General features: G+C 14.1%; 1 protein-coding gene across 1 annotated transcript; it reads right to left on the bottom strand.

Moving 5' to 3' along the window:
• Window positions 1-270: 270 nt before the first annotated feature.
• LOC128951636 (uncharacterized) lies at window positions 271-1807 on the bottom strand. Its single transcript, XM_054296883.1, has 2 exons — window positions 1463-1807; window positions 271-578 (listed from the first exon to the last, which is right to left on the bottom strand). The coding sequence occupies exons 1-2, from the start codon at window positions 1776-1778 to the stop codon at window positions 271-273; spliced, it is 624 nt and encodes a 207-aa protein (XP_054152858.1). The 5' UTR covers window positions 1779-1807.
• Between the last annotated feature and the right edge of the window lie 25371 nt (window positions 1808-27178).

Raw genomic sequence — 27178 nt, 5'->3', positions numbered from 1 at the left:
CTAAAAGATCATAGTTTAATTTATTATTATTATTGTAATATATATTATATATATAATATTTATTTTATATAACAAAAAATTATTAGTTATCTAAAAAAATACAAAAAAGAATTATTTAATTAAAATAAATAATAAATTAATAAAAACAAACAAAAATAAATACAATTATTTCTAAATGATTTTTTTACTAAATAATTATAATTATATTTTTATAACTATAATAAAATTAATACAAAAAAATAATAAATAAATACAATTAAAAAATTATTATTATTTTTCAGATTTTAAAATCTCTGGACAAATATCTTTAACTTTTTTAGTCAAATCATTTAATTTCATTGTCTTATCATTCAACTGTTCCCTCAGCTCCTGTATTTCCTTATGTTTTTGTTTGACTACCTGTTCCAGTAGATAGTTATCGGTAATTGTATTCAACTTTTTAACCGTATCCAACCCGCGGTCCAATATATTATCCAATTTTGTATCAATAGTCCCGTGAAATGATTTAATAAAATGATTTAATCGATATTTTTTGGCAAACATATAGATATGTTGAATATTATCCAAATTGCTTAGACCTAAAAAAATAAATAAAATAATTGAAAAAAATTTCTAGAAAGTTTCTTAATATTTATAATACAGTAAATTTCTATTTATGGGATCACCATGGTTATTTTTTTTTTGTTAATCTCGATATATACTGCTATCATGTTTACAGTGTAATTGTTTTAGTTTTTAATATTTTAATTATTAATTGAAAGTAAAAATTAATTTATTTATTCTCTTAAATTCATATATATATATATTATAATTGATTATTATTATTATTAAATAATTATAATTATTTGCATATATATAGGTACCTCATTTTTTTGTATAATAGTGTTATATTTTATAGTATATGAATAGTAATATTATTAATCATTATTATTAATAGTATAACAAATATATATATATATATGGATAGACATAGTATAACAATAAAGTTTGAAATTTATTTCCCAGAGAAATTTTTATAGAAACTATTTCATAGGAAATAAATTTATTTCTAGAAACTGTATGTATGTGTGTGTGTATATGTGTTTATATGTGTTTATATGTGTGTATATGTGTGTATATGTGTGTATATGTGTTTATATGTGTGTATATGTGTGTATATGTGTTTATATGTGTGTATATGTGTGTGTATATGTGTTTATATGTGTTTATATGTGTGTATATGTGTTTATATGTGTGTATATGTGTGTATATGTGTGTATATGTGTTTATATGTGTGTATATGTGTTTATATGTGTTTATATGTGTGTATATGTGTTTATATGTATGTATATGTGTGTATATGTGTTTATATGTGTGTATATGTGTGTATATGTGTGTATATGTGTGTATATGTGTGTAAATGTGTGTATATGTGTGTGTCTATATGTGTGTGTGTATTATATCAAAAACTATTATATATTACTTATCAATTTTTGCTCCATCAGATCGCACAGGTAGCCAAGTTTATACTTATGGGCGCACAGATAGACATTGATGGCCAGCCAGAAATTTTTCTCATTAGTCAACTGATACTGATGTTCACAGTATATGAATCGTAGCATATCTTTGAACGATTGATAGTTAATATTGTCGTCTCGGTCTAAGACAATCTCCCGATGGTCGCCGATATCTGATAATAATTGTTCAAAAACTACCGATTTATGACATAATAGATAGCTATGGGCCGGTAGTTCATTGCCGTCGACAATAAACACAACATCACTGGTTGTTTTGTCCATAAAATATTTTAGTTCATTGCACTGTTGATTGTTGTTATTGTTTGATAAATTGATTGACATTTTTTTTTTAATTAATTAAATATTAATTAATAATATATTTATAATAAAAATAATACAATAATCATAACAAAAATTAATTTATTAATTTGTTTTTTTATTTTTTTTTTATTTTTTTTTAAATAAGTCACTAATTAATTATAACAACAACAGCATAATAATTTATAAATAAAAATATGTATTTTTTTTGTATAATAAAAAAACTGTAATATTATATTATAGTTATTAATTTATTATAACTTAATTAATAATTGTATTTTATAATTAGTTTGAGGACATAAAGTCTTAATATAATATTTTTATTTAAATATTTTATAATTATTAACAATTAAAAAACAAAACAAAAAACTTTAGTTTAAAATAATGTATAATTATTTTATACACGAAATATAAAATTTAATTGTAACTATGTATTGATTGATTGACACTTTTATACTATAATAATAACAATTATTATTACTATTAATATTGATATTATTATTTTTATTATTAATTTTTTAATTTATCAAAAAATAATAATAATAAATAACTAACTAAAGTGTCACTGCATTTTTCTAGCATGCTTATATATATTAATATAATTATTTATCTTATTTATAAATACTTAGTATATGATTAATATATATATTTATATTATATATATATATATATATATATATATATCTAGAAATATTTTTATCAATAATAATTGTTGTGTTATTTTTATTAGTAATAATAATAATAAATTTTTTGTTATTGTTGTGTAATACTGACAATGAAATCACTTTTTTTATTTGTTAATCTGACAATTGATTTCAATAATATCTAGAAAAATATATGACATATATATATATTTATATATTGATATATATTTCACACTAAACTATATACACTTACAATTTATAGTACAATAGATACAAATATTATATATTTATTATCTTTAATAATAATAATAGTTTAGATAATAATATCCGTTACCGTTAGGTATGTGTGTGTGTGTTATAAATATAATATATATTAGTATTTATTATTACAATATTATGAAATGTTTGGATGCAATTACACAGTAATTTAATAATAGATAGTTTTTTTATGTGTTAACAATAAAAATATTTTTTACAATAATTACTTTATAAATCAATTAAAAAACATTTCCTATTAATAGTACTAAAAAATGATTAAATAAATTAATAAAATTCAATCGGAAAATAATTGGCTAAACAATTAGCATTATATTTATGTAATAATTTGCTAAATGTGTTTAAAAATATAATATTAATATATATATATATAATTTTGTAATTTATTTATTTAAATTTTCAATGGTATAAAACTTTTAAAATTTAATATCAATTGTATAAAATGTTATACTTTATTAATTAGATGACAATTTTACTATTAATATATAGATATAGATATATAATTAATTTTAGAAACACAATAATTTTTATTAATTAATAACAATTGTAACTATTATTATAAATATTATTATAATTACATAAGTTATAAGTAATTTTAAATATTTTGTTATATATATTAATAATCTATTTATAAACAAATCATTAGAATATTTGATTTGTTTTTAAAATGTTTTATTTTTATTTAAATAAAATGTTTTTTTAAAATAATTTTTTTTTAATTTTTTTTAATTATTATCTTATTATGAATTTATTATTTGTTTTTATGTTATAATAATAATAATGTTAATTGAAATAATTTTTTAAAATAGAAAATTATTAAATAATTTATTGTTATTTTATTTAAACTGTAAAATATAATTAACTTGCAGTTATAATTAAAAATTTATATTTATATTTATAATATATAGTTAAACCGGTTAATGATGCCTTAATTTAAACAAAAATTTTATTTTATTTAAAATCTAAACAATAAAAAGTTAGTTAATGTATATAATACTTGTAGATAATATTTTTTTTTTTAAAACTATGTTTAATCATAAATTAGATAAAATTATTTATTGAACAAAATTATGCTAAATATAATAATAGCAAAAAAAATTACAATAAAAAATTAATATTATTTTTTTGTATTACTTATTAATTAAACAACTTAATAAAAAATAGTTATGATAAAAAAATATTCATGAAAATAATAATAGTATTTTAAAATTAAAGATAATAAATAAGTTTTTTTATAATCAATTAATTAAAACTAAAATATTATGATTATAATTAATAAACACATTATTACAGTATTATTATTATTGATATTTTTAATATGAAATATTAATGAAATAATGCAAACATTTTTGATGATAATAATAATAATATTAAATATTCACTTTAAAATTATTTTCAATAATTTAGATATAAATGTATTTTAAAAAACAGTAATTTTTTATTTCAATAATATTTTATTAATAATTTAAATAATATTATTTTTAATAATAGATTCTGTCCTATCAAATTCTGTTTTTTATTTTTTTTATTAATTAAATTTAAATCTTTTTTTTTAAATTATAAATAAATAATTATGATTAAATAATATTATTAAAGTAATATAAAATAAATATTAATTAATAAATTTTGTTTAAAACTATTTTAAAATTTATAAATTAAAAAATTAATATATTAAACATAATATTTTATATTATATAAATATATTAATATTATATATAATTTACACATTATTTGTTTAAATTTGAAATTTCTATGTATAATTTTTTTTTTAAATTAATTATTTATTTATATTTAAAAAAAACTATTCTCTTAATAATAAAAATATACGTAATCATATAAAATTTATTTATAATCAATAAAAAAAACTTATATTTTTACTTTATTAAATTTTTTTAAAGTGATAGTTATATTTAAAGTATATAATATATAAATACTATATAAGGAGATCTTTTAAATATCTTTGATATTGTTTTTATATAATTTTATTTTTTGTTAATTTGATATTATTATTATTAAAATTATTTTTTTAAAAAACTATACATTAATAATTATTTTTTTTTTAATAAATATATTTTAATCAATTTATTAATTTTGATTATTTTAAAACTGTAACTATTTATATAAATAGTATGTTATATATAAATTTAAAAACAGTTTTTACATATAAGATTATTTTGAAACGCCGTATATTTTTTTTAGAAATAAATAGTAAATTATAAATTAAAATATTTTTACAATAATTAGCCAAAAAAACAAAATTTTTATTTTACATAATCTTTTATTATTTATAGTTAATAATAAAAAATACGTGTATAATTATGTATTGATTGATTGATGACATTATTTTTTATATAATTTATTAATAGTTTTTTTTAATTATTTATGATAATAATAATTTCTAATATCTAATTTTTGATCATTGTGATTTTTATTATAAAAAAATAAAATAAAATTTAGTTACTTTTATAATATCAGATTTTTGTTCTAAATAATTAAAAAATTTACAATTTAATAACTAAAATTAAAAATTATTATTATAAATTAATTAAATAAAACATTTCAGTAATTTAATAAAATAAACTGTAAATATTTTCTATACGTAATAGTTTATTAAATTTAAAAAAAATAAAATTTTATTAATAGATAGATATTACATAATAGTATTTTTTTATATATTATTTGTTGCATTTAATGTATTATTAAAAAATGTACTATAATATTATTAATTAATTTTTTTAAAAAGTTTTTATATTATCATCTATTTTTTAAACACATAAAATAAAGTGTCAAATAATAAATATTAGTATTGTCAAATTATATTACAATAATTTAAAATAATTTTTTTTTTAAACTGTAATTTTTTATATAAATTATTTTTTTATTTAATTTAAATAATTATATATAATTATTAGATTTTATTTGTCCTACGCTTTTAACATTATTATTTTAATAAATAATTATTTATCACTATTTATTCACATTAATTAACAAACAAATATTTTTTTTTTAATTTTATTAATATAATGTCAAATTTTATTGTTATTTACCATTTATTGATTGACATTTATATTTTTTTATTATTATTATTGCTATAATTATTAAATCAAAACAAAATCAATTCACTTAAATGTCAATTCTTTATATAAATATAATTTGTATTATTAATATACAATAGTTATAATCAAAAAAAATAATATATAATAATTGCAACATTATCTATAATAATAAAAATAATATTTCAGATAATAATAATAATATAAAGTTATTAAAAAATATATTATATTATTTAACATTTTATAAATATAAAATTAATGTATATTTAATAAAAATATTTTAATTCATCAAACAAGTATGGGAGATATTATGATTAAAATTATCATAATTAAGAAAAATGTGATAAATATCAATTTTAAAAAATTAAGTGTTTTTATATAACAAATATGATAGTATAAAATGTCAAATACATAAAATGTTTGATAACTGTTGTATAATATTAATATACAAAAATAGTTATAAAATTATATTATACTAATTAAACAATAAAAATTAGTTTATCTGTAAACAAATTATAAATAATTAATATTAAAGTAAGTTATATATAATTAAATTACATAATACTATTAAAAACTATTAATAAACTTAGATAAAAAAAATAACATAGTTTAATAATTTAAATAAAATTTATTCAAAAAAATAATTTATTAGTTACTAGAGTACACAAAAAAATAAATATTATTATTTTTTAAATAAATTATTATATTTATATATAAATTAATATTATAATTAACAATGTATAAATAAAAAAAATAATATAATTTTAATAATTTAAATAAAATTTATTATAAATATAATTTATTACTTACTAGACTAAAATAAATAAATAATATTATTTCTAAAAATTTTTTATTATATAAATATATATATATATATTTATCAATATTATAATTAATAATTATTATCATAAATCACCGGGATAAATATCCTGAAATTTTTTATTCAAATCATCTAAATTCAATGACTGTATTTTGAGCTGATCTCTGAGCTCATGTATCTGTTTTTTTGTTTGTTTAACTAACTGTTCCAGTAGATAATTATTGGTTAGGGTATTAACTAGTTTAACCGTATCCATACCCCTGTCCAATATTGTGTCCAATTTTGTTTGTATAGTACTATGAAATGATCTCATAAAACGACCCAGCCGAAAATGTTTAGCAAACATATAGATAGGCTGTATATTATCCAAATTTGATAGTCCTATTAGTTTCAGCTCCATTATATCGCACAGGTAGCTTAATTTATACCGATAGGCGCACCGGTAGACATCCATTACTAGCTGATAGTCTCTATCGTTAGTCAATTGATAGTTATGTTCACAATATATATAGCGTAACATATCTATGAATGATTGATATGTTATATAGTCATCGCTATATAATTGGATATCCCTATCATTTGTTGATATATTTTGAAAAAATTGTTCAAAAATAACGGATTTATGACACAGTAGTTGCCGATGGGCTGGTACTCGACGGTCGTCCACCAAAAACACTATATCACAGTGTGTGTCGTCCATAAAATATTTTAGTTCAATGCACTGTTGATTGTTGTTTGACATATAGTTTGACATTTTGTTGTTGTTTAATATTTTATTAATATATTTTTTTAATTTTTTTTAAAAATATTATTAAAAATATTACCAAAAATATTAGTAGAAATATATTAGTAAAATAATTATTAAAAATATTATTAAAATATCATTTTAAAAAACAATACACTAATAGTAGTAATTAAGTTATTAAATAAATAATAAATAATTATTTATTTATTTATATTGTTGTTGTTGTTGTAAATATTTTCTAACAATAATTAAACAATTTTAGATAATTTATATGAAAAAAATATTATTTTTTTAAACTGTAATTATTTTCTATAAATAATATTTGATTATAACTAAAATTACAATTTAATAAATTTTAGCATAAACTCACTTATTAAATATACAAATTTTAATAAAGTTTTTTACAATAATAATAATAATAATAATAATAATAATTTTATTAACATAATGTTTTAATATTTGCTTCAATAATAATTTTATTGTAACTATGCATTGATTGATTGATTGACATTTTTATAATAATTATTATTTTTTATTATAATTACTATTACTAATTATAATTATCACTTTTTAGCATGCTTATTTATATACACACACTATAAATTTATATAAATATTTTATCTATGATTAATATACAGTAGTTTTTTTATCAATAATAATAATAATAATTGTTTTGTTGTATTAGTTTTTATGTTCAAAGTGTAATTAGCATTGAAATCATTTTTTTGTGGTTTTATTTTATGATATAATTTCAACAATATTTGTTTAACATATATATATATATATATATATTAGATATTTATTGTATTTAACATTTTAAGCATACAATAGAAAAAACTAGAAATATATTTATATAAAGTTATTAATAGTTTAGATAATGTAATATCCGTTATCATAATTGTGTTAAAAAAATACAATATATATATATATATATATGTTTTTGCACAATATTTGTTTAATTTTTTTATTAACTTTCATAACAATAAACAGTATATTATATTATGAAGTGTCAAATCAACAAAAAAAACAAACAGTAATTATATGATAATTATGATAATATTATGATTGAAATAAATATAATTATTACCTGAAAATAAATAGGATTAAATTTTTTAAAAAAAATCATTATTATTATATCTATTATTACCTATGTAATTTATGTTTAAATATGTGTTAGTTTATAATCTTAACTGCTAAAAATAAATATATAAATTTAATGTAAAGTAATAATTGATTTGAAAAATATATAAAAATTTATAATTTTTATATTTTTAATTGATGTAGTAATATAATTTTAACTATTTAAAAGTTGAATAAATTTTTTGTTTATAAATAATTTATTTAGCATTTATTATGTTATATTTGTTGTCATATAAATAATATTATAAATTTTATGACTAATAAATAAAACAATTTTAATTTGGTATTATTATTTCATCAATAATAATTATATGCTAATAATATCAATAATAATATATGACAAATATTTTTTACACTAAATTATAAAAACACTGTTATATACATTAAATTATATGATGATATAAAAAATGTTTAGATTATATTATCAATATATTTGTTATATTTTTATTCAATAGTTATAGTTATTGAAGTAATAGATATAATAAAATCCGTAATAATATAATAAAATTAATGGCTTATGTTTTTTTATGTTATTGTTATTATAGTTATGTAATTTTTTTATTGTTAGAAATTTAAGTAATATATATATATATATATATATAGGATATATGTAATGTGTTAATGCAATATATCTATAATTACATGAATAATCAATAAATAAACAGTTAAACAAATAAATTGTATATATAAAAAAATACCTAATAATAGTTTTTATAATACATTTATGATTGCTGTTTATGTTTGTAATAATATTACTAATAATATTGATTATAATTAATATCTGATAAAAAATTTTATTAAAATAATTATTTATTTATTTTATATCTAAGAAACAGTAAATTATTAATTATTTTTTACTTATTATAAATTTTTTAATTATATATTTATAAATAGTTATATATTAGTTTTTAAATTTTAGTAATCATTATCATTTAACTATAATTTTTTGATTTTAATTAATAGTTGTAAATAAATAACTGTAATTTAATAAATTAATACAATTTTAACTTTAATAAAATATAGTAAAAAATATAATCAGACTATAAAAAAGTGTACTATAAGTTAATTATAACTTAATTACAATAAGAAACACATTTTTTGTATTTTTATATTAAAACAAATCTATATTTTTATATTCAATCAAATCTAATTAATAATATTAATAAGATAAATTTAATTGTTTAATTAAATAAAATATATTTATAATTAATTTTAAAAATATAAATAAATTATATCTATTAAGACTGTAAAAAAATTAGTTAAAACATTATTATTATATTTAATTATAAATCATAATACTAATTTTTTTGGATAAAGTTCAGTATGCCATATATGCCCGTATGTCGCTACTGTTATTACAATGACATCATGCATAGTATACAGTAGTGCATAAATTATTCATATAAAACGTAACATAAGTTATAACTTTATTAATTAAAATATATTTAAATACAATTAGATTAATAAGTAATAGAGTTGTCATTGGATAGGAAGAAAAGGTAGTGTAATATTAAAGCCGTATTTATTGAATTATAGTTAAATATAATTATGATCATGATTAACATTTAAAATACTGTTAGGATTAAATACATTTGATAATATTTTTATAAAATTTATAAACACATCTTCTTTTCGATTATTTACTTCTCTTCTCCATAAATATTCGCATAAATTGAAAACATAAGTCCTCTTTTCTAATACCACCATTACATATACGGCGTTTTAGTGATCTCCAATGAGATTCTAAAATCAAATAAAAATATTTCAAAGAAATCGGAATTAAATGTATTTTTCGGCAATTTTGCAGACTAACCAATAGTTTGAGTATTAGCCCATGTATCCGGATCAACAAAATTATAGGAATGATTAACAGTTAAGTGATTATATCCAAGTGACTTAAGTCCATTATAACCTCTCCATAAATCAGTCATTATAGTAGTACCAGGTAATATATGTTTTAAAATGATTTTTTCTAAAGTTTTCGCGTCTCTTTTATTTTCTGGACAAATTCCTATTCTAAAATTTCCACCTCTTTTTATTTGACCAACAGTTATTTCTATCATACCAATTAACCATTGTCCATCAACTTTTCTTTCCCGATGATATTTTCTTTTTCCTATATATTTAAAGCATTAAAATGTATTAAGAGAACTGTTCTCGACTTTCGGACAACAAATTAAGGATATTTTTATCGGAAAAGGAAATCAATTCGCTTTCGTAAAAATGGACACAAAAACAAACGCCGAAAACGCCAATTACCTATTTTTGTTTCATCTATTTCAACAACTGTACCTGGACCACCAATCCTGCCGTTTTGCAAATAATAATCATTTAAATAAATATAAATTATTTCTCGAAAATTAGATAACCAGTTGTTTATTGTATTTCTTGAAGTTTTTTCACCGATCAAATTAGTTTCTCTTTCTAAAAATTCATACTTTGTGTCTCCGTGAGAAAACCAATATATAAACATTAAAATCCTATCAATTCCTAATTTAGACCCTAAGAAAAAATTATGATTAAAAAATAATTTTAAATTTAGAGAACAGGTTCGGTATATGTAACGCATTTTTTGTTGAAGTTTTGAACGCTATAAAAATTACAATTTAACAAGTTTTAGATACCAGCCCTCACCTCCCGTTCCTTCTCTCGTACACTACTTCCTAACCCTCCAAACCCACCCCAACCTAACCTAAATAAAGTAATAAAATAGTACTGCATTTATCATAAACTTAATGGTTATAACAGCGCGCGTGAAACTTCAACAATCAATGCGTTACATATACTGAACTTATGCCAAATTTAGTTATTTTGCCTTCAAATATTGTATTTTTGGCCATTGACTCTTGAAAGTTGTGGTCTTTTTTCTGGCAATTCCATATTGGGGTAGTCATTCCTGATGGGAGTTGTATTAGATATTAAATATAAATTAAAATGTTATTATAACTAAATATTACTAAATATAACTAATTAATTACCTTTATTATGAACTATTTTACAATTTTCATCACATTTAGGACATTTTCTTTCCTTTAATATTAAATCATTTTCTTGGCACCATTTTATTATACCATCAATCCCTGAATATATTATAAAACACAATTGTGCAAAACACAACATTTTAATTAATTACTAATAACTAAATTAAATAATAAATAAATTGTGAACATTTAATGTTATAAATAATTTCAAAAAGTGCTCACTTTTATTATTGCCATATACGGCCATCTATATTCATATATAGGCAATTGAACTTAACCCATTTTTTTTAGTTAGACACAAATAGAATGATTAAATGTTGTAAATATTCTTATAAAAAATATAATTAAACTATTATTGTTTCAATTATTATTATTATAAAAATATATCAATATTTTAAAAAAATTGAAAAATAATAAATGTCATTGTTTTTTAAAATTTAGATTTTAAGTATCAATTAAATAATTTTACAACTTTAATTTTTGGTTTTAAATATTATATTTTTATTGGTGTTAATAATTTGTATGTAATTATAATTTAGATAATTTAGTATTTTTTATATGCATACTAATTTAACTTATAAAATAACAACAACAACAAAAAATGTTTTAAAAAAACTGTAATTTAATAAATCAGTAAAATTAAAAAATCAATAAAAATTTACTTATTATTATTAATAGACTTATACCCCAGAGAATAATTTAATATGTTTTTTATTTTTTTAAATTAATTTTTATGCATAATTTAAAAAATTTAATCTTTTAATTATACTTAGAAAATTATTAATTATAAATTTAAATTAAAAAAAAATATATAATATAAAAATTACGTAATCAAATTAAATTTAAAATTTATAATTAATAACAAAAAAAACTTTTAATTTAACTTTATTAAAATTATTAAAAGTAATTATAATAATACTACTATACTAATCAATTAGATAAGAAATTAAATTTTTTTAAATTTATTATTTTTTAAAAATACTAAGTTAAAATAGACTAATTAAATTAAACCTAATATTTTATATAATATATTATTTTTTTCTTAACATCAATATATACATTTTAAATAATTTTTAAAAAATGCAATTGTATTTCTAGCCAGTAAATATCAATTGATAAATTTTTTGATTATTTTTGATTTATTTATATATATGTAATGTATTTTGTTGTTAAAATATTTAGTTTTCAAAAAAATATTATATATAAAAAAAATAGTTTTAGATAAATAACTGCAATTTATTAAATTAATACTATTTTAACTTTAATAAAATTTATTACACCATATACTCAGAAAAAACATAAAGTGGTAAAAATTTTATTTGATAAAAATAAAATATAATAAGCAACACATTTTTTATTTATATTAAAACAAATCTATACTTTTAATATTTAAGAAAATAATTCATAATATGAAAAAGACAATATAAATTATTTAATTAAATAAAATATAATTAACTAAAAATAAATATTAAATTTTTAACTATTAAAACTGTAAAAAATAAATTAACACTATTAATATATTACTATACATCATAATACATATATTATTTAGAAAGACCAAGAAAAAGTTAATTAAATTTTGTTTAAAATTATTTAAAAATGTTAAATCAAAATTGATCCAGCACTTTTATTTTAGAACAATAGAAATCTTAGATCATAATTTAAATATTAAAATTACAAAAAAAATTAAACTGTAATGTACTAAATCAATAAAATATAAGATGAATAAAATTTCCAAATTATTTATAGTTAGCTTTTATAAAAAAGGTTTTTATTTTAACAATATAATTTTAAAAGTTTTTAATTAGATAATTAAATTTTTTAGTATTTTCTATGAATTAATATTTAAATTAAATTAGAAATATATTTTAAATATATTTAAAAAAAATTTAAGATAATTAATGAATAAATTTAAGCATTAATGTCATAATATTGTTGAATATTAAAATAAAATATAGAACTTAAAAAAATTTATTAGTATTACCCGTAATTATAAACAATATTTTTTTAATAAACAATTAATTTTAACTAATTTATATTAAAAGAAATAAATTTTTAAAAAAATTACTAAAAGTTATATTAACATAATTTTTAAACTATGATTAATATTAATTTTGCAATTTCAATGAATTATTTTTATATAATATATAATATAATGTATTTTGTCGTTAAAATGTTTTTTTTCAAAAAATAGTATATGAAAAAATAGGTTATATAAATAACTTTAATTTATTAAATTAATAGTATTTTAACTTTAATAAAATTTAATATGCAATATAAGCAGATTAACATATGAAATAGCATAACTTTTTTTTAAAAAAATAATTTATATATTTAATTGATAAAAATTAATTACAATAAGAAACGCATTTTTTTTATTGTATTTGTATATTAAAACAAATCTATATTTAAATATTAAACAAAATCATTGATAATATTAATAAAATAAATTTAATTTTGATTTTAAATAAAATATATTTTTAATTAATTAATTAGGAAATAATAATAAATTTTATCTATTAAAACTGTAAAAAATAAATTAACTCTATTATTATATTACTATACATCATAAAACATATATTATTTAGTAAGTCCTAGGATAAATTAATTAATTTTTGTTTAAAACTATTTAAAATTCATAAATTAAAAAAAAAATTATATTATATTTAATCAAATAGTTTGTATAATATATTAATAATATATATATATATATATATACATTATTTGATTAAATTTATAATTTCTATGCATAATTAATTTTAAAAATAAATTATTTATTTATATTTTTTTAAATAATAATTAAATAATTAAAAAATTAAATTAAATTTTTTATAATCAATAAAAAATGTTTTAATTTTACATTATTATAACTGTAAGTAATTATTATAATACTACTATTTTATTATTATAAATTAAAATACAAATTATTTAGATGGTAAAAATATATTAAATTAACATTTTGTTTAAAATTATTAAAATTAAATTAAACTAATAATATTAAACTTAAATATTTTATATAATATTATATAATATTATTTAAATTTGCATTTGTTTTTATTTTACAACTTCAAGTGTATTTTTTTATTGAAAACAATAAAACAGTTAATTACTACTAATAATATCCGAAAAAAACATTTATTTTTTGAATTATATAATATTTAATATTTTTATATATTAATTACATAATTTTCGATAAATAATGTTTATTAATTAAATTTTTGAAAATTATTAGTATTACCCAAATATATAAACAATATTTTTTTATTAAACAGTTAATTATAATTAATGGTATATTTATAGAAAGTTTTACAAAAATTACAAGAAATTCAAAAAAAAGTTATACAATCATAATGTGTTAAATCTATGATTAATATTAATTTATAATTTAAATTAACTATAGTATTGTAATTGTAATAATTTTTGTTACATTTGTTATTGTTGTAATTAATATTATTTACTATTAATTATATTTTAAACTATTAATTTAGATAAAAAACAAATATGATGATGATAATAGTTAATTAATGTTAAAAATTATTAAATTTTAACTAATAAATCTAATTGCTAATAATTTTATACATTTTTTTTGTATTATCGCTAATAAAAAGTTATTTGAAAAAAATAGTTTTTATAAAATTTTAAATATATACTGTATATATATAAATCCAGTCAAATATAATTAGTTGGATAATTTTAATTATATTATTATTAAGTATTAAATATTAGTATTATTTTTTTAAATAAGTAAAAGAACCAGTTAAATTAATTAATTAATTATATATTAAAAATACAAACTAGATTTTTTTTGTTAATGTACAATAAAAATTTAACAAGGAAATATTTGTTGAAAAATAATATTTATAATGTACTTATTATTGACTATTATAAAAAAATTAAAAAATAAAACAAAAAAAAATTAATAGTTTATAGTTGTTTAGTGATTACTAGTTACTTAATATACAGTGCAAAATAATTTCTATTAATAATATATATATATATTATACTATGTTTTATTTATTTAATATTTTTGTTGTTGATGTATTATATATGTATGTAATATTTAAATTTTTTTATTATTATTATTTAACTACATGTAGAATTTAAATACAATAATATTTTTCAAATGTATATAAACATGTATTATATACCTGTTATTAATTGAATTAAATTTTGTGTGTGTGTATTATTTTGTTATTATTATACAAAATTTAGTAGTAATTTTGTTGGTATTTAATGTAATATAAATTACTCAATCAATCAATCGGTAATAATATGATTACATTGAATAGACTAATCGTATTTTTCGATTTAATTATCAAATTAATGATACTCGGTGTATGTGCAATGTTGGGCATTGTTTTTACAATAATAATTAAAATATTATTAAATGTAAGTTTAAACTATAATATAATTTTAAACTATAATATGATGATTAATTATTTTAAAATTAATATATGATTATTAATAACTTTTTATTAAGGTCAATAAACAAATTAATTAAATCTAATTCAAATTATAAAAATTTTGTTTAAAATATTAAATATTTACATTATTATTTCTAATATAATTTTCAAAACTTTGATTAATTTTAGTTTTTTTTTTTATTTAATATTATTTAATAGGCAATGCAAACTGGTATACATATACATTTGCATCATCATTTTCTACATGATACATTACCTGGACAATATTATAAAACATAATTATTTTTTTAAAAAAATAATAACTATTATAAAACTTAACTAAACTACAAGAGAAAAATTTATTTTTAAAAAAAACTTAATTATTAATATTTTTTAGTATTATAAAAAAAATGTTTATATTTATGATACTAAACAAAAATTACTGTTTTTGTTTTGTTGATCAAATAATTTTACAAAAAACTTAAATTTTTATTTTGTTTTTAATATTTGTTACAATCTATTACTATGTATACCATTATATTACATGTCAATTGAAAACTTAATATAATATTTATAATATATTATACATGTATTAAATTATATACTATTAAATTATACTGTATTTAGTATATAATAATAATAAATAAATTACATTTACATTACTTATTAAAAGTTATTATATACAGTATTAATGTATTTTATAGATTCAAGGTCAATTATCAAGTCTATAAAATTATTTAAATTTTATATAACTGTAAACAAATTAAATACAAAATAAAAACAATAAAATAAAGATAATGCAATAAATATGTTAAAAATTATATTTAATTTTTTTTATAAACAAAACTTTATATATAATTCACTAAAAAAAACTATAGGATTATATAATTTTGTTAACTAAATGATTATTTTTATAAATAAAAGTATAACTAAAATAAATATTTTTATAGATTTTAATTATTTATTTAAAATTATATTATTTATTAGTAATATTATAATGAATAATATAAATATCAAATAAGTAATTATCATTCAATATAAAGTTTATGATTTTTATAATTTTGTTTATTTTATGTTAAATATTATAAAAATTAAATAAATTTATAGTTATTGCAAAAATTTTATTTCACAAATATTAAAATTTATTTTTTAAACAACAAAATTTATAAACATTTTTGAAATTGTATTCATATGTTAAAATATTTTGAATATTTGCAAATCATTTTATTAATAAATAATAATAATAATAAATCATAAATATGTATAGTATATATATATAAACTTAATTTTTAACATTAACTAAATTATTAATTGATAGAGTAAAAATTTATTTAACCATTAATATTTTATTATATAAATACAATTATTAATTGTTATTATAGTTAAAAAATAATAATATTATTATTATTATTATTTTTTTGGGACTAAAATGGGTAATCAAGTAAATTTGTTGCTAAAATTGTTTTATATTTTAACTATAATAGTATTGAGTACATTAATGATGACACTTGTTGTCGGTATAATATATGTATGTATTTAATTAATTTAAGTTATTTATTTTAAATAATATTAAAATTTTTTAGTATTGAATAGTAAACTTAATTAATAATTATTTTATTTTTTTTATAAATATTTTTATATTATTTAGATATTTTCAACTGGTATTCACATACATTTACATCATTATTTTATTATCAATGGACTTAATACAAACAATATATAGTAATTAAACTATATAATATTTTGACTGTAAATATCCCATTTATAAATTATCTTAAAAAAAATATTAATCATAATAATGTTATTATTTTAATATTTTGTTAAAAAATTGTTATTAATTAAATCATTTTGTGAATATTTATATTATATTAATTGTTTTTATTAAATATGTTTATAAAAATATTAATTATAGTTGATTTTTATTATTATTACAAAAATAAAATAAATAAATTTTTTAATTGTATTAGAAATTGTTATATGTAAATAATAACTGAATTCATTAAAATATATTAATGTATATAATGTAAACTAAAAAATATATATAATATTATATAAATTCAATAAATAATAAAAACAGATTAAATGTTAGCTATTAATAAATGTTTAAAAAATAGTTAATAAAATTCACAATATTTTTATTAATAATATAATATTTATTTAAAACTAAAAAAAATTTGTTTAATGTATTAAAAAATTATAATTTTATATTAACAATTGTTTCGTCAGTATACAATCTAACTAAATTATTGAATAAAATTTTATTCAAAAATATAATATTTACAATTTTAAAATAAGTATGTTATTTATTAAATACAATTTAAATAAAACTTTACATAATTAAAATTTAAAATTAATTAATTGTACTTTTTATTAGTAAAAAAAATGTCAATCGATTGTAATCTATTACTACCAAAAAAACTAAATAAAATTTTATTAATTGTCTAATAAATTATTTTTTAAATTTTTTATATTCTATCATTAAGTTAATTGCATTATTTAAACATTTAATTTATTCATTAATAATTTTTTAAAAAAAATTAAAATTTATATATAAATTATGTACAAATATCTATACATATTTATATATTTATTAAACCTATAATTTCTCGGCTTTATAAATTGCATTAAAATTTGATTATTATTTTTTTTTGTAAAAATAATAATAATAATTAAATATTCAGTAGAGAAATTGGAAATAAAACTATTAGTTATTTTTTTTAAATTAATTAATTTAATAAAAAAAAAATTTCTCTAATTATTTAAATAATTACGCGTATGCCTGATAACCTATTATTATAACTAATAATAATACTATTAATTTAGATAATATTAATTAATTTAATTAAGTTACAGTTTTTGTACATATATTTTTTTGGTACAAATTTATTACAATTTTGTATTAACTGTAATTTTAAAATATTGTTTTAAATAGAAAAAAAATTAATAAATATTTCATAATGTTATTTTATAATAACAATTGAAACAAAATAATAATAATAATAATAATATTTCAAATATTTGCAAATCAGTTTGTTATTTAATATATATACTGTATATATATTCAATATATATATATTAAAACATACTAAAATATTTAACACAAGAAAATATTTTATTTTTAAATTGTTTTTTAGTTTTAATTATTTATTTTAAACTAATGGGTAATCAAACAAAATTGTGGTGTAAAATTAAAAATAAAAACATAATCAGTGTGCATTGATTATGACAATATGTATGTATAAATAATTTATTTAATTTTGCTATTAAAAATTATTTTAAAATTTATACATAAAAAAACTTATTTAGTATTAACTAAATTATAAAATAAGTTATATTTATGATTTATAATTAAATTTTGAAAAAAAGATATTATTGCATTATAAATTTAATCAATAACATATTTAGGAAATAAATTATTTTTACTATAAATTATTTAATAAATAAAAAAATTATATTATTTTTATAAAAATTGTTTATGATTTAGAATAAAAATATAAAAACTGGCCAAAAGAAAGCTAATAATAAATTTTTAAAAATTATTTTTATATAATAATCATCTCTTTCTTAACTTTTTACAGCTTTAATACAAAATAATTTAATAAAATAAACTATTTAATATTAATTTGAAATTAATTAAATAATTAACTTAATTTTTTTTAATTAAAATTAATTAGTCATAACTAAATTATAATTTATTAATTTTGCTAATTTAATTAATAAATGTATAATTTTTTTTAATTATAAATTAATAACTAGAAATCTAAAAATAGCGATATTAATAATTATCTACAAATTTTGAAACAGTTTGTACAATAGATCTATATTATTATAAAATTTACAAAATAAATCTATTTTAAATAAAAGTTTAATTTAATATATCATATTATAGATAGATAGATTATTAACATTATTTAAATCTTATAAATTTTTTAAAATTATTATAAATCATATAATTTAGTAGATAACTATATTTTTTGTACAATATAAATTTTAAAAATGTTTAATATCAAAATAATTAAACTATAAAATACATAACTTAATAGCCGACTAGTTATATTATTTAATAAATATTTATCGATTTATGTATTAATAGTTTTAAATAATTTAAACAGTTTTATAATTGATTATTTTATATTAATCAAATTAGATTATTAAAAATTTTCCCATCCTCCATCAACCTAATTTTATTAATTATAAAAAAAATTTTATATGTAAATCTTATAATGTTTACAGTTTTTACAATTAATTTGTTAAAATAATTATTAAATTTATTAAAAAAAAATTATGAAGTGTTTTTAAATTCTAATTTTATAATAAAATAATTTATTTTTTTAATTAAGTGAATTTACAAGAAAAAATCCTAATTTTATATTCTAAATAATTGTAAAATGATTGATAAAACATAATTTAAATAAACTTAGATGTCTTGTATTACTAATAATATATAGATTTTAGAATATTAAGATAATTTATTTTTTAAAATATTTTTTATTTACAGATTATTAATATAACTAAATAACTTTATCTTTTATAATTTATGTTAATTTTTGTTGTTGTCATTAAAATTAATTTATAATTATATAAAACTAATAGTCGTTGTTGTATAAATTTAATTAAATATTATTTAATTAATTAATATTTGTGTATAATGTGATTTTTTAAATAAAAATCTATTTATTTATTAATTTATTATTTTTATAAATTAAAATATAAAATTAATAAAAATTTTTGGTTATATCAATTGTTTTTAAAATACAATTTACTTAAATAATAATTATACCATTTAAATATCTCTACAGTTTTAAGAAGTTTTCAATACAAATAAATTTAGTTTAATTTTTACTGAAAATTTTAATGATTATTTATTATATTAAGTTATGTTAAAAAAGCACTGAATTTGTTTGTTATTACAAAAAAAAATTACAAGTCAATAAAACTAAATTATGTTTTAAATTAATATTTAAAATAAATTTACTAAAAAAAATATTTAATTAAATTAAATATTTTTTAAACAAAATTAAACTTTTAAAAAAAACTTTTTTTTTATTTATTTAGTAAACTTAAAATTTTTAGTATATATTTAATTTCAAAACACAGCATAAAATGTTAAAAATAACAATTTTTAAAAACAATTTTATTTCTATATATATATAACTTTTTTTTATAAATAATATTACAGTCTATATTTTATAAAAAAAATTTAATTATTTTATAAAATAAATATAATAATAAGTTTATTAATTTATCTACTGTTTATTTTATTTTTTTTTAATTATAAGCTTTCAGTAATTGATGGTTAATCGTAATAATTTCTAATAAAAATTTCCATTGATATCTTTAATAACTGACTAATTATATTATTTAATAAAAAAATTATCTATTTATGTAATAATGATAGTTTAGATAATTGATTAACAGTTTTACAATTGATTATATTATATTAATTAAATTAGATTTTTCTTTAAAAATTTCCTTGTCCACTTAACTCATTATTATTTTAATGTTATTTATATGTAAATCTTATAATGTTTTAAATAATATTTACAGTTTTTACAATTAATTTTTTTTTAGAAATAATTATTATATTTATTAAACTATTTTTTATGAAGTTATTTTAAATACTGTAAGTTTTTCTATAATAAATATATATATATATTTAATATAATAATTATATAGTATAATATTTTTTAAAAATATTATAATTTATTTAGTTTTAATTATGTGCATTTACAAGCAAAAAAATGTTAATTGATTTTTTTCTAATAATTGTAAAATGATTTATAAAACATAATTTTAATAAAAATATTATGATTTGCATTTCAATTAATAAACATATTTTAAAATATTAAAATTATCTATTTTTATAAATATATTTTATTTACAGTTTATTAATAACTATTTTTTATATTATTTTTTTTAAAAAAAATATTATTTATAAAAAATCATTGTTTTGTTAAATATTTTTTATTTTTATAATTTAGTTGATAACTATATTTTTTGTATAATACAATTAAAAAAAATGTTTAATATCTAAATAATTAAAAACTATATCTTTAATGCTGACTAATTACATTATTTAATATAATTTTTTTTCTATTTATTTAATGATAGTTTAAATTATTTAAACAGTTTTACAATTGATTATATTATAGTAATTAAATTAGATTTAAAAAAAATCCTGTCCTCCTACCTACTAATTTTATTAATTATAAAATATTATTTATATATAAATCTTATAATGTTTTAAATAATGTATACTGTTTTTACAATTAATTTGTTAGTCTGTATATAACAATTATATATTCAAATATTTTAAATTAAATAATTTATTTAGTTTTAATTAAGTGCTTTTACAAGAAAAAATGCTAATTAATATTTTTCTAATAATTGTAAAATGATATAATTTAACATAATAAAACATAATTGAAATAAATTCTATATCATGTATTTTTAATTATATAGATTTTAAAATATTAAGATAATTTATTTTATAAAATATAAAAATATTTTTTATTTACAATTTATTAATATAACTAAATAACTTTATCTTTTATAATTTTTATGTTAAATTTTGTTGTTATCGTTAAAATAAATAAAATTATACAGAAAACTAATAGTTATGGTTGTTATATAAGATTACAATTATTTAATAATAAGCTAACTTTTTATTTAATTTTATAAATTTATTAATTAATGAATTTTTGTATATAATGTTTGTTATTAAAAATTAAAATTATTTATTTATTAGAATATTTTTTAAATTATTATGTTTATATAATTTTAAAAAATATAAATAAAAAAACATAAGCGGTTGTTACGCTACAAGTTTATAAACTACAATTTATTTAAATCAAATTTATTTAAATTTAAATATACAATATAAGTATCTATACAGTTTTAAGATGTTTACAATACAAATAAATTAAAATAATTAAAATCATTTGTTTTTAAAATAAATTTCCTAAAGAAATTGTTAATTAAAATAAATATAAATAGCATTTTTTTAAACTAAATTAAACTAAAAAAACATACTTTTTTTAAAATCATAGTTTTAGTTATTGATTTCAAATTGATGGACAAAAAAAATAAATATTATTCTAACTTATAAGTAAATGATTTATTTTATTAAGTTTTATAATAATACAAATTTAATTAGTTTGTAAAAAGTTATTGTAAAAGTATTATTTATTAAAAAAAATTATACTAAAATGCAATCATTGTTTTGTTGAAAAAATGTTTTTATTTATTTAGTAAAATCAATTGTTAAGTTATGTATCAATAATTAGAAAAATATTTTTTAAAAATTGTTTTACTCTCCTTTATATACCCCCAGATTTATTTGTCAATTTACCCCCCCCCTTTAATACCCCGTAATCTAAAAATTTAGATAACCTTGGTAATAATATATATATATTTAAACTTTAAATTTGCCTATAAAATAAAGATTATTATAATTTTTTTTATTTTAAAAAACTATAAACTAATAGTTTATCAAGATTCTAATTATATATGATATGTGGTTTAAGTATATATTTAAGGAATATATTAAAATAACTTATTTTTTTAAATATTTTTATTTACAGTTTATAAAATATGACTAAATAACTATATCTTTTATAATTTTTATGTTAATTTTTGTTGTTGTCGTTGAAATAAATAATTATACAAAAACTCAAAGTTGTTTTTATATAAGATTAATTTAATTAAATATTAAGTTATTACAATTATTTAATAATAAGCTAGTATTTTATTTAATTTTATAAATATATATCTATTAATAAATTAATTTTTGAGTATAAGATTTTTTTTTATTAAAAATTAATATTATTTATTTATTTAAATATATTTAAATTTATTATGCTTTTATAATTAAAAAAAATATAATTAAAAAATGTTTTATTTGAACACTAAAAGCTTTTAAAATACATTTTATTTAAATCATTTTATACAATTGAAATATCTTTACAGTTTTAAGAATGTTTTCAATACAAAAAAATCTAATATAATTTTAACATAAAATCTAAAAAAATTATAATTATTTGAATATTAAAACACAATGATAAATAAACATTTAAATTGAATAATTTCTATATTTAATAAATAATAGATAAATGATAATAAATTAAAATGTTTTACAGTTTTACAATAATAAAAGTGTAATACTGTTTAATATCTAAATAATTTAAATTAAAAATTAAAATCTCTTATTATGACAACTAATTATATTATTTAATAAAAAAAATTTATAATTATGTTATGATAGTATTAAATAATTAAAGCAATTTTAGCAATTGATTAGTTTATATTAATCAAATTAGATTATTAAAAAAAATAAATCCACTCTCTCTACATCCTAATTATAATAATTATAAAATATTTTTTATATGTAATTCTTATATGGTTTTAAATAATGATTACAGTTTTTAATTTGTTAAAATAATTTATATATATTTATTAAAATATTTTTTTTGATAAAATTATTTTAAATACTAATATTTTTTATTAAAAATATATATTTAGTATAATAATTTTATATTAAATTATTTTTAAGAAATATTTTTATTAATTGATATTGTGTAATATATATAAAAATGATTGATAAAAAATAAACATTTAAATATGATTTACATTCCTATTAATACACAAATTTTAAAATAACAAAAATAATCTATTATTTTATAATATTTTTTATTTACAGTATAATAATATAACTAAATAACTAATCGTTTATAAACAAATAGTTTAATAAGATTTTAAGATTATATATTATGTAATTATTTTTGGGGTATATTTAGCATCAAATGAGACAAAATTTAAAAAAAAAATTCTATTTATATATAAAACTATTATTTTTAAAAAATCTATTTAATAATTATTATTTTACTTTTATAATTGCTATTTAATAAGAAATACTATTTACAGTATTTATAAGCTTTTATTAATTGATGGTCAGTAGAAAATAATTAATGACAAAAAAATTGACCATTGATCAATATTAATATAATTTTAATATTTTTTTTCAAAAATAAAACTGTAACTAATTAGCTTATTATTAATAATAGTTTATAAAAAAATTACATAGAAATATATTTTTAGGGACGTTAATTTATGGCATGCATATATATATAATTATTAATAAATTAAATTTTGTTTAATATATTTTTATTTTTTTACTAATAATATAAATTATAATTGTATTTATTAAAAATATAAGAAATTTTAGTTAATAGTTTTAGAAAAAAATTTATCTGCCAAGCTATGTATTACTAATTATTAAACTATATCTAACTTTATTTTTAAAATAATTTTTTTTCATTTTCCTCCAAAACACCCTGTCCCAATTTTTTTTCTAATTTTACCCTTTGAAACTAAAAATTAGTTAACCCTTGCAATTATATAGTTTATTAAACATCAAATAAGCGCATAAAATAAACATTTATTATAAAATTTTTTAATTTAATAATAAAAAAAACAGTAAACTAATAAATTAATAAGATTTTAATTATATATTATGTTATTTAAGTAATTGTTTAGTTCCACTCGCTTCACAGTATATATATTTTAAAAAAAATTAATAAATTATTTTTAAACTATTTCATTGTTACCTATAAGTAAAACTAATTCAAGTTTATATTAATTAGTTTTAATATTATAAGATAATTAAATTTAATATTATTTATAAATTCGTGTATAATATATGTTGAAAATTAATTATAATTATAATTTTTTTTAAAATACTGTAATTATTTAATATTATAACAAATATAATTTAATGTTTATATCATTTATAAGTTATTTTGTTATTATTTAGCTTTCTTTTATTATTTGCTAGTAAACATAATTAATTTTTAATAAATATATTATTATTGTTATATTTTATATTTATTCTAATTCATATATATATATATATATATATATATTATCAATTAAAATTTTTATTTATGTAAAATTAAAAATTAATAATTTAATTAATTTACTCGTTACTAATATATTTATTAAATTTTATTAAATTAACAATTGATGCGAACTTTATTTAAAAAAATAATTTATTTCTAAACGTTTTATTTGTAATTTTAGTTACGTAATTGTTAATTTACATTTATTGTTTTAATTTAGTAAAACCATCTGTTGAGTTATATAATAATTATTATTATTATTATTAGAGTATTAAAATACAATTTTTCATTTTAGTATTTATTTAACAAGATTAAATATTTTTTAAAATTATATTTTAAAAGTAATTTTAAAACCATAGTTTAATATTTACAATTTAAATATTAAATTAAATATCTATAAAATAAATAAAACAGAAAATGATTTCAATGTTGTTTAATGATTACTGGTTACTTAATACATGTAATATAATATTTAACTATAAAATTAATACTTACTATATATAGATTATTTCTACTGTACTATGATTTATTTATTTAAAATTTTTTGCTTGTATATATATATATAATATAATCTAAAAAATAAATTTGATATTATAGTGAAAAATTTATAATATATACACTTAATTTGCTAAATAAAATAAATATATATAACATTTTTGTTTTTTTTATAAAATTAAATTTAATAGTATTTTATGATAATATTTAAAAATATATATACAGTATATACTGTATATACATTATATAAAAGTGTAAAATATAATAATAAATGTTTACATTAAATAAAATAATGACATTATTGGATATACTCATCAAATTAATGGCACTCACTGTATGTACAATGTTGGGCATTGTTTCCATAATAATGATTAAAATATTAATTGACGTAAGTTAACAATAATGTAATAAATTTTGAATATAAATTTTGAATTTTGAAAATAAAAAAATTAATTAATTAATAATTTTAATTACACTTATTAAGTACAATCAAATTATTTGCTAAAACTAAATTTAATAATTTAAAATTATTTTAAAATTAAGTTCTAAAATTATTTAAATAATTTATTGGTTTACTATAATTATTAATTAATTAATTAAATATATATATATATATATTTGTATTAAATAAATAGGCAATGCAAACTGGTATACATATACATGTGCATCATCATTTTCAAAGTGATAAATTACCTGGACAACAATTTAATTATCAAACATAATAACAACATTATTATTAAAAATAACTAAAAATTATAATAAATAATCATAATTATTATTATTTTTTAAAAAAATAAATCAAAAATTTACACTATACTATTATATATAAATTTAATAGCACTGTTATGAATATGTTTTGCTAAAAATATATACATATATTATTGTTATATTAATTGTGACCAAAATACAAT

The sequence above is a fragment of the Oppia nitens genome, unplaced genomic scaffold, assembly GCF_028296485.1.
Source record: "Oppia nitens isolate AA-2021 unplaced genomic scaffold, nextdenovo-longstitch-racon4-pilon3 scaffold1_pilon_pilon_pilon, whole genome shotgun sequence".
NCBI lineage: Eukaryota > Metazoa > Arthropoda > Arachnida > Sarcoptiformes > Oppiidae > Oppia > Oppia nitens.
Note: the sequence above shows the minus strand (reverse complement) of the source record. Positions and strands in the feature narration are given on the sequence as shown.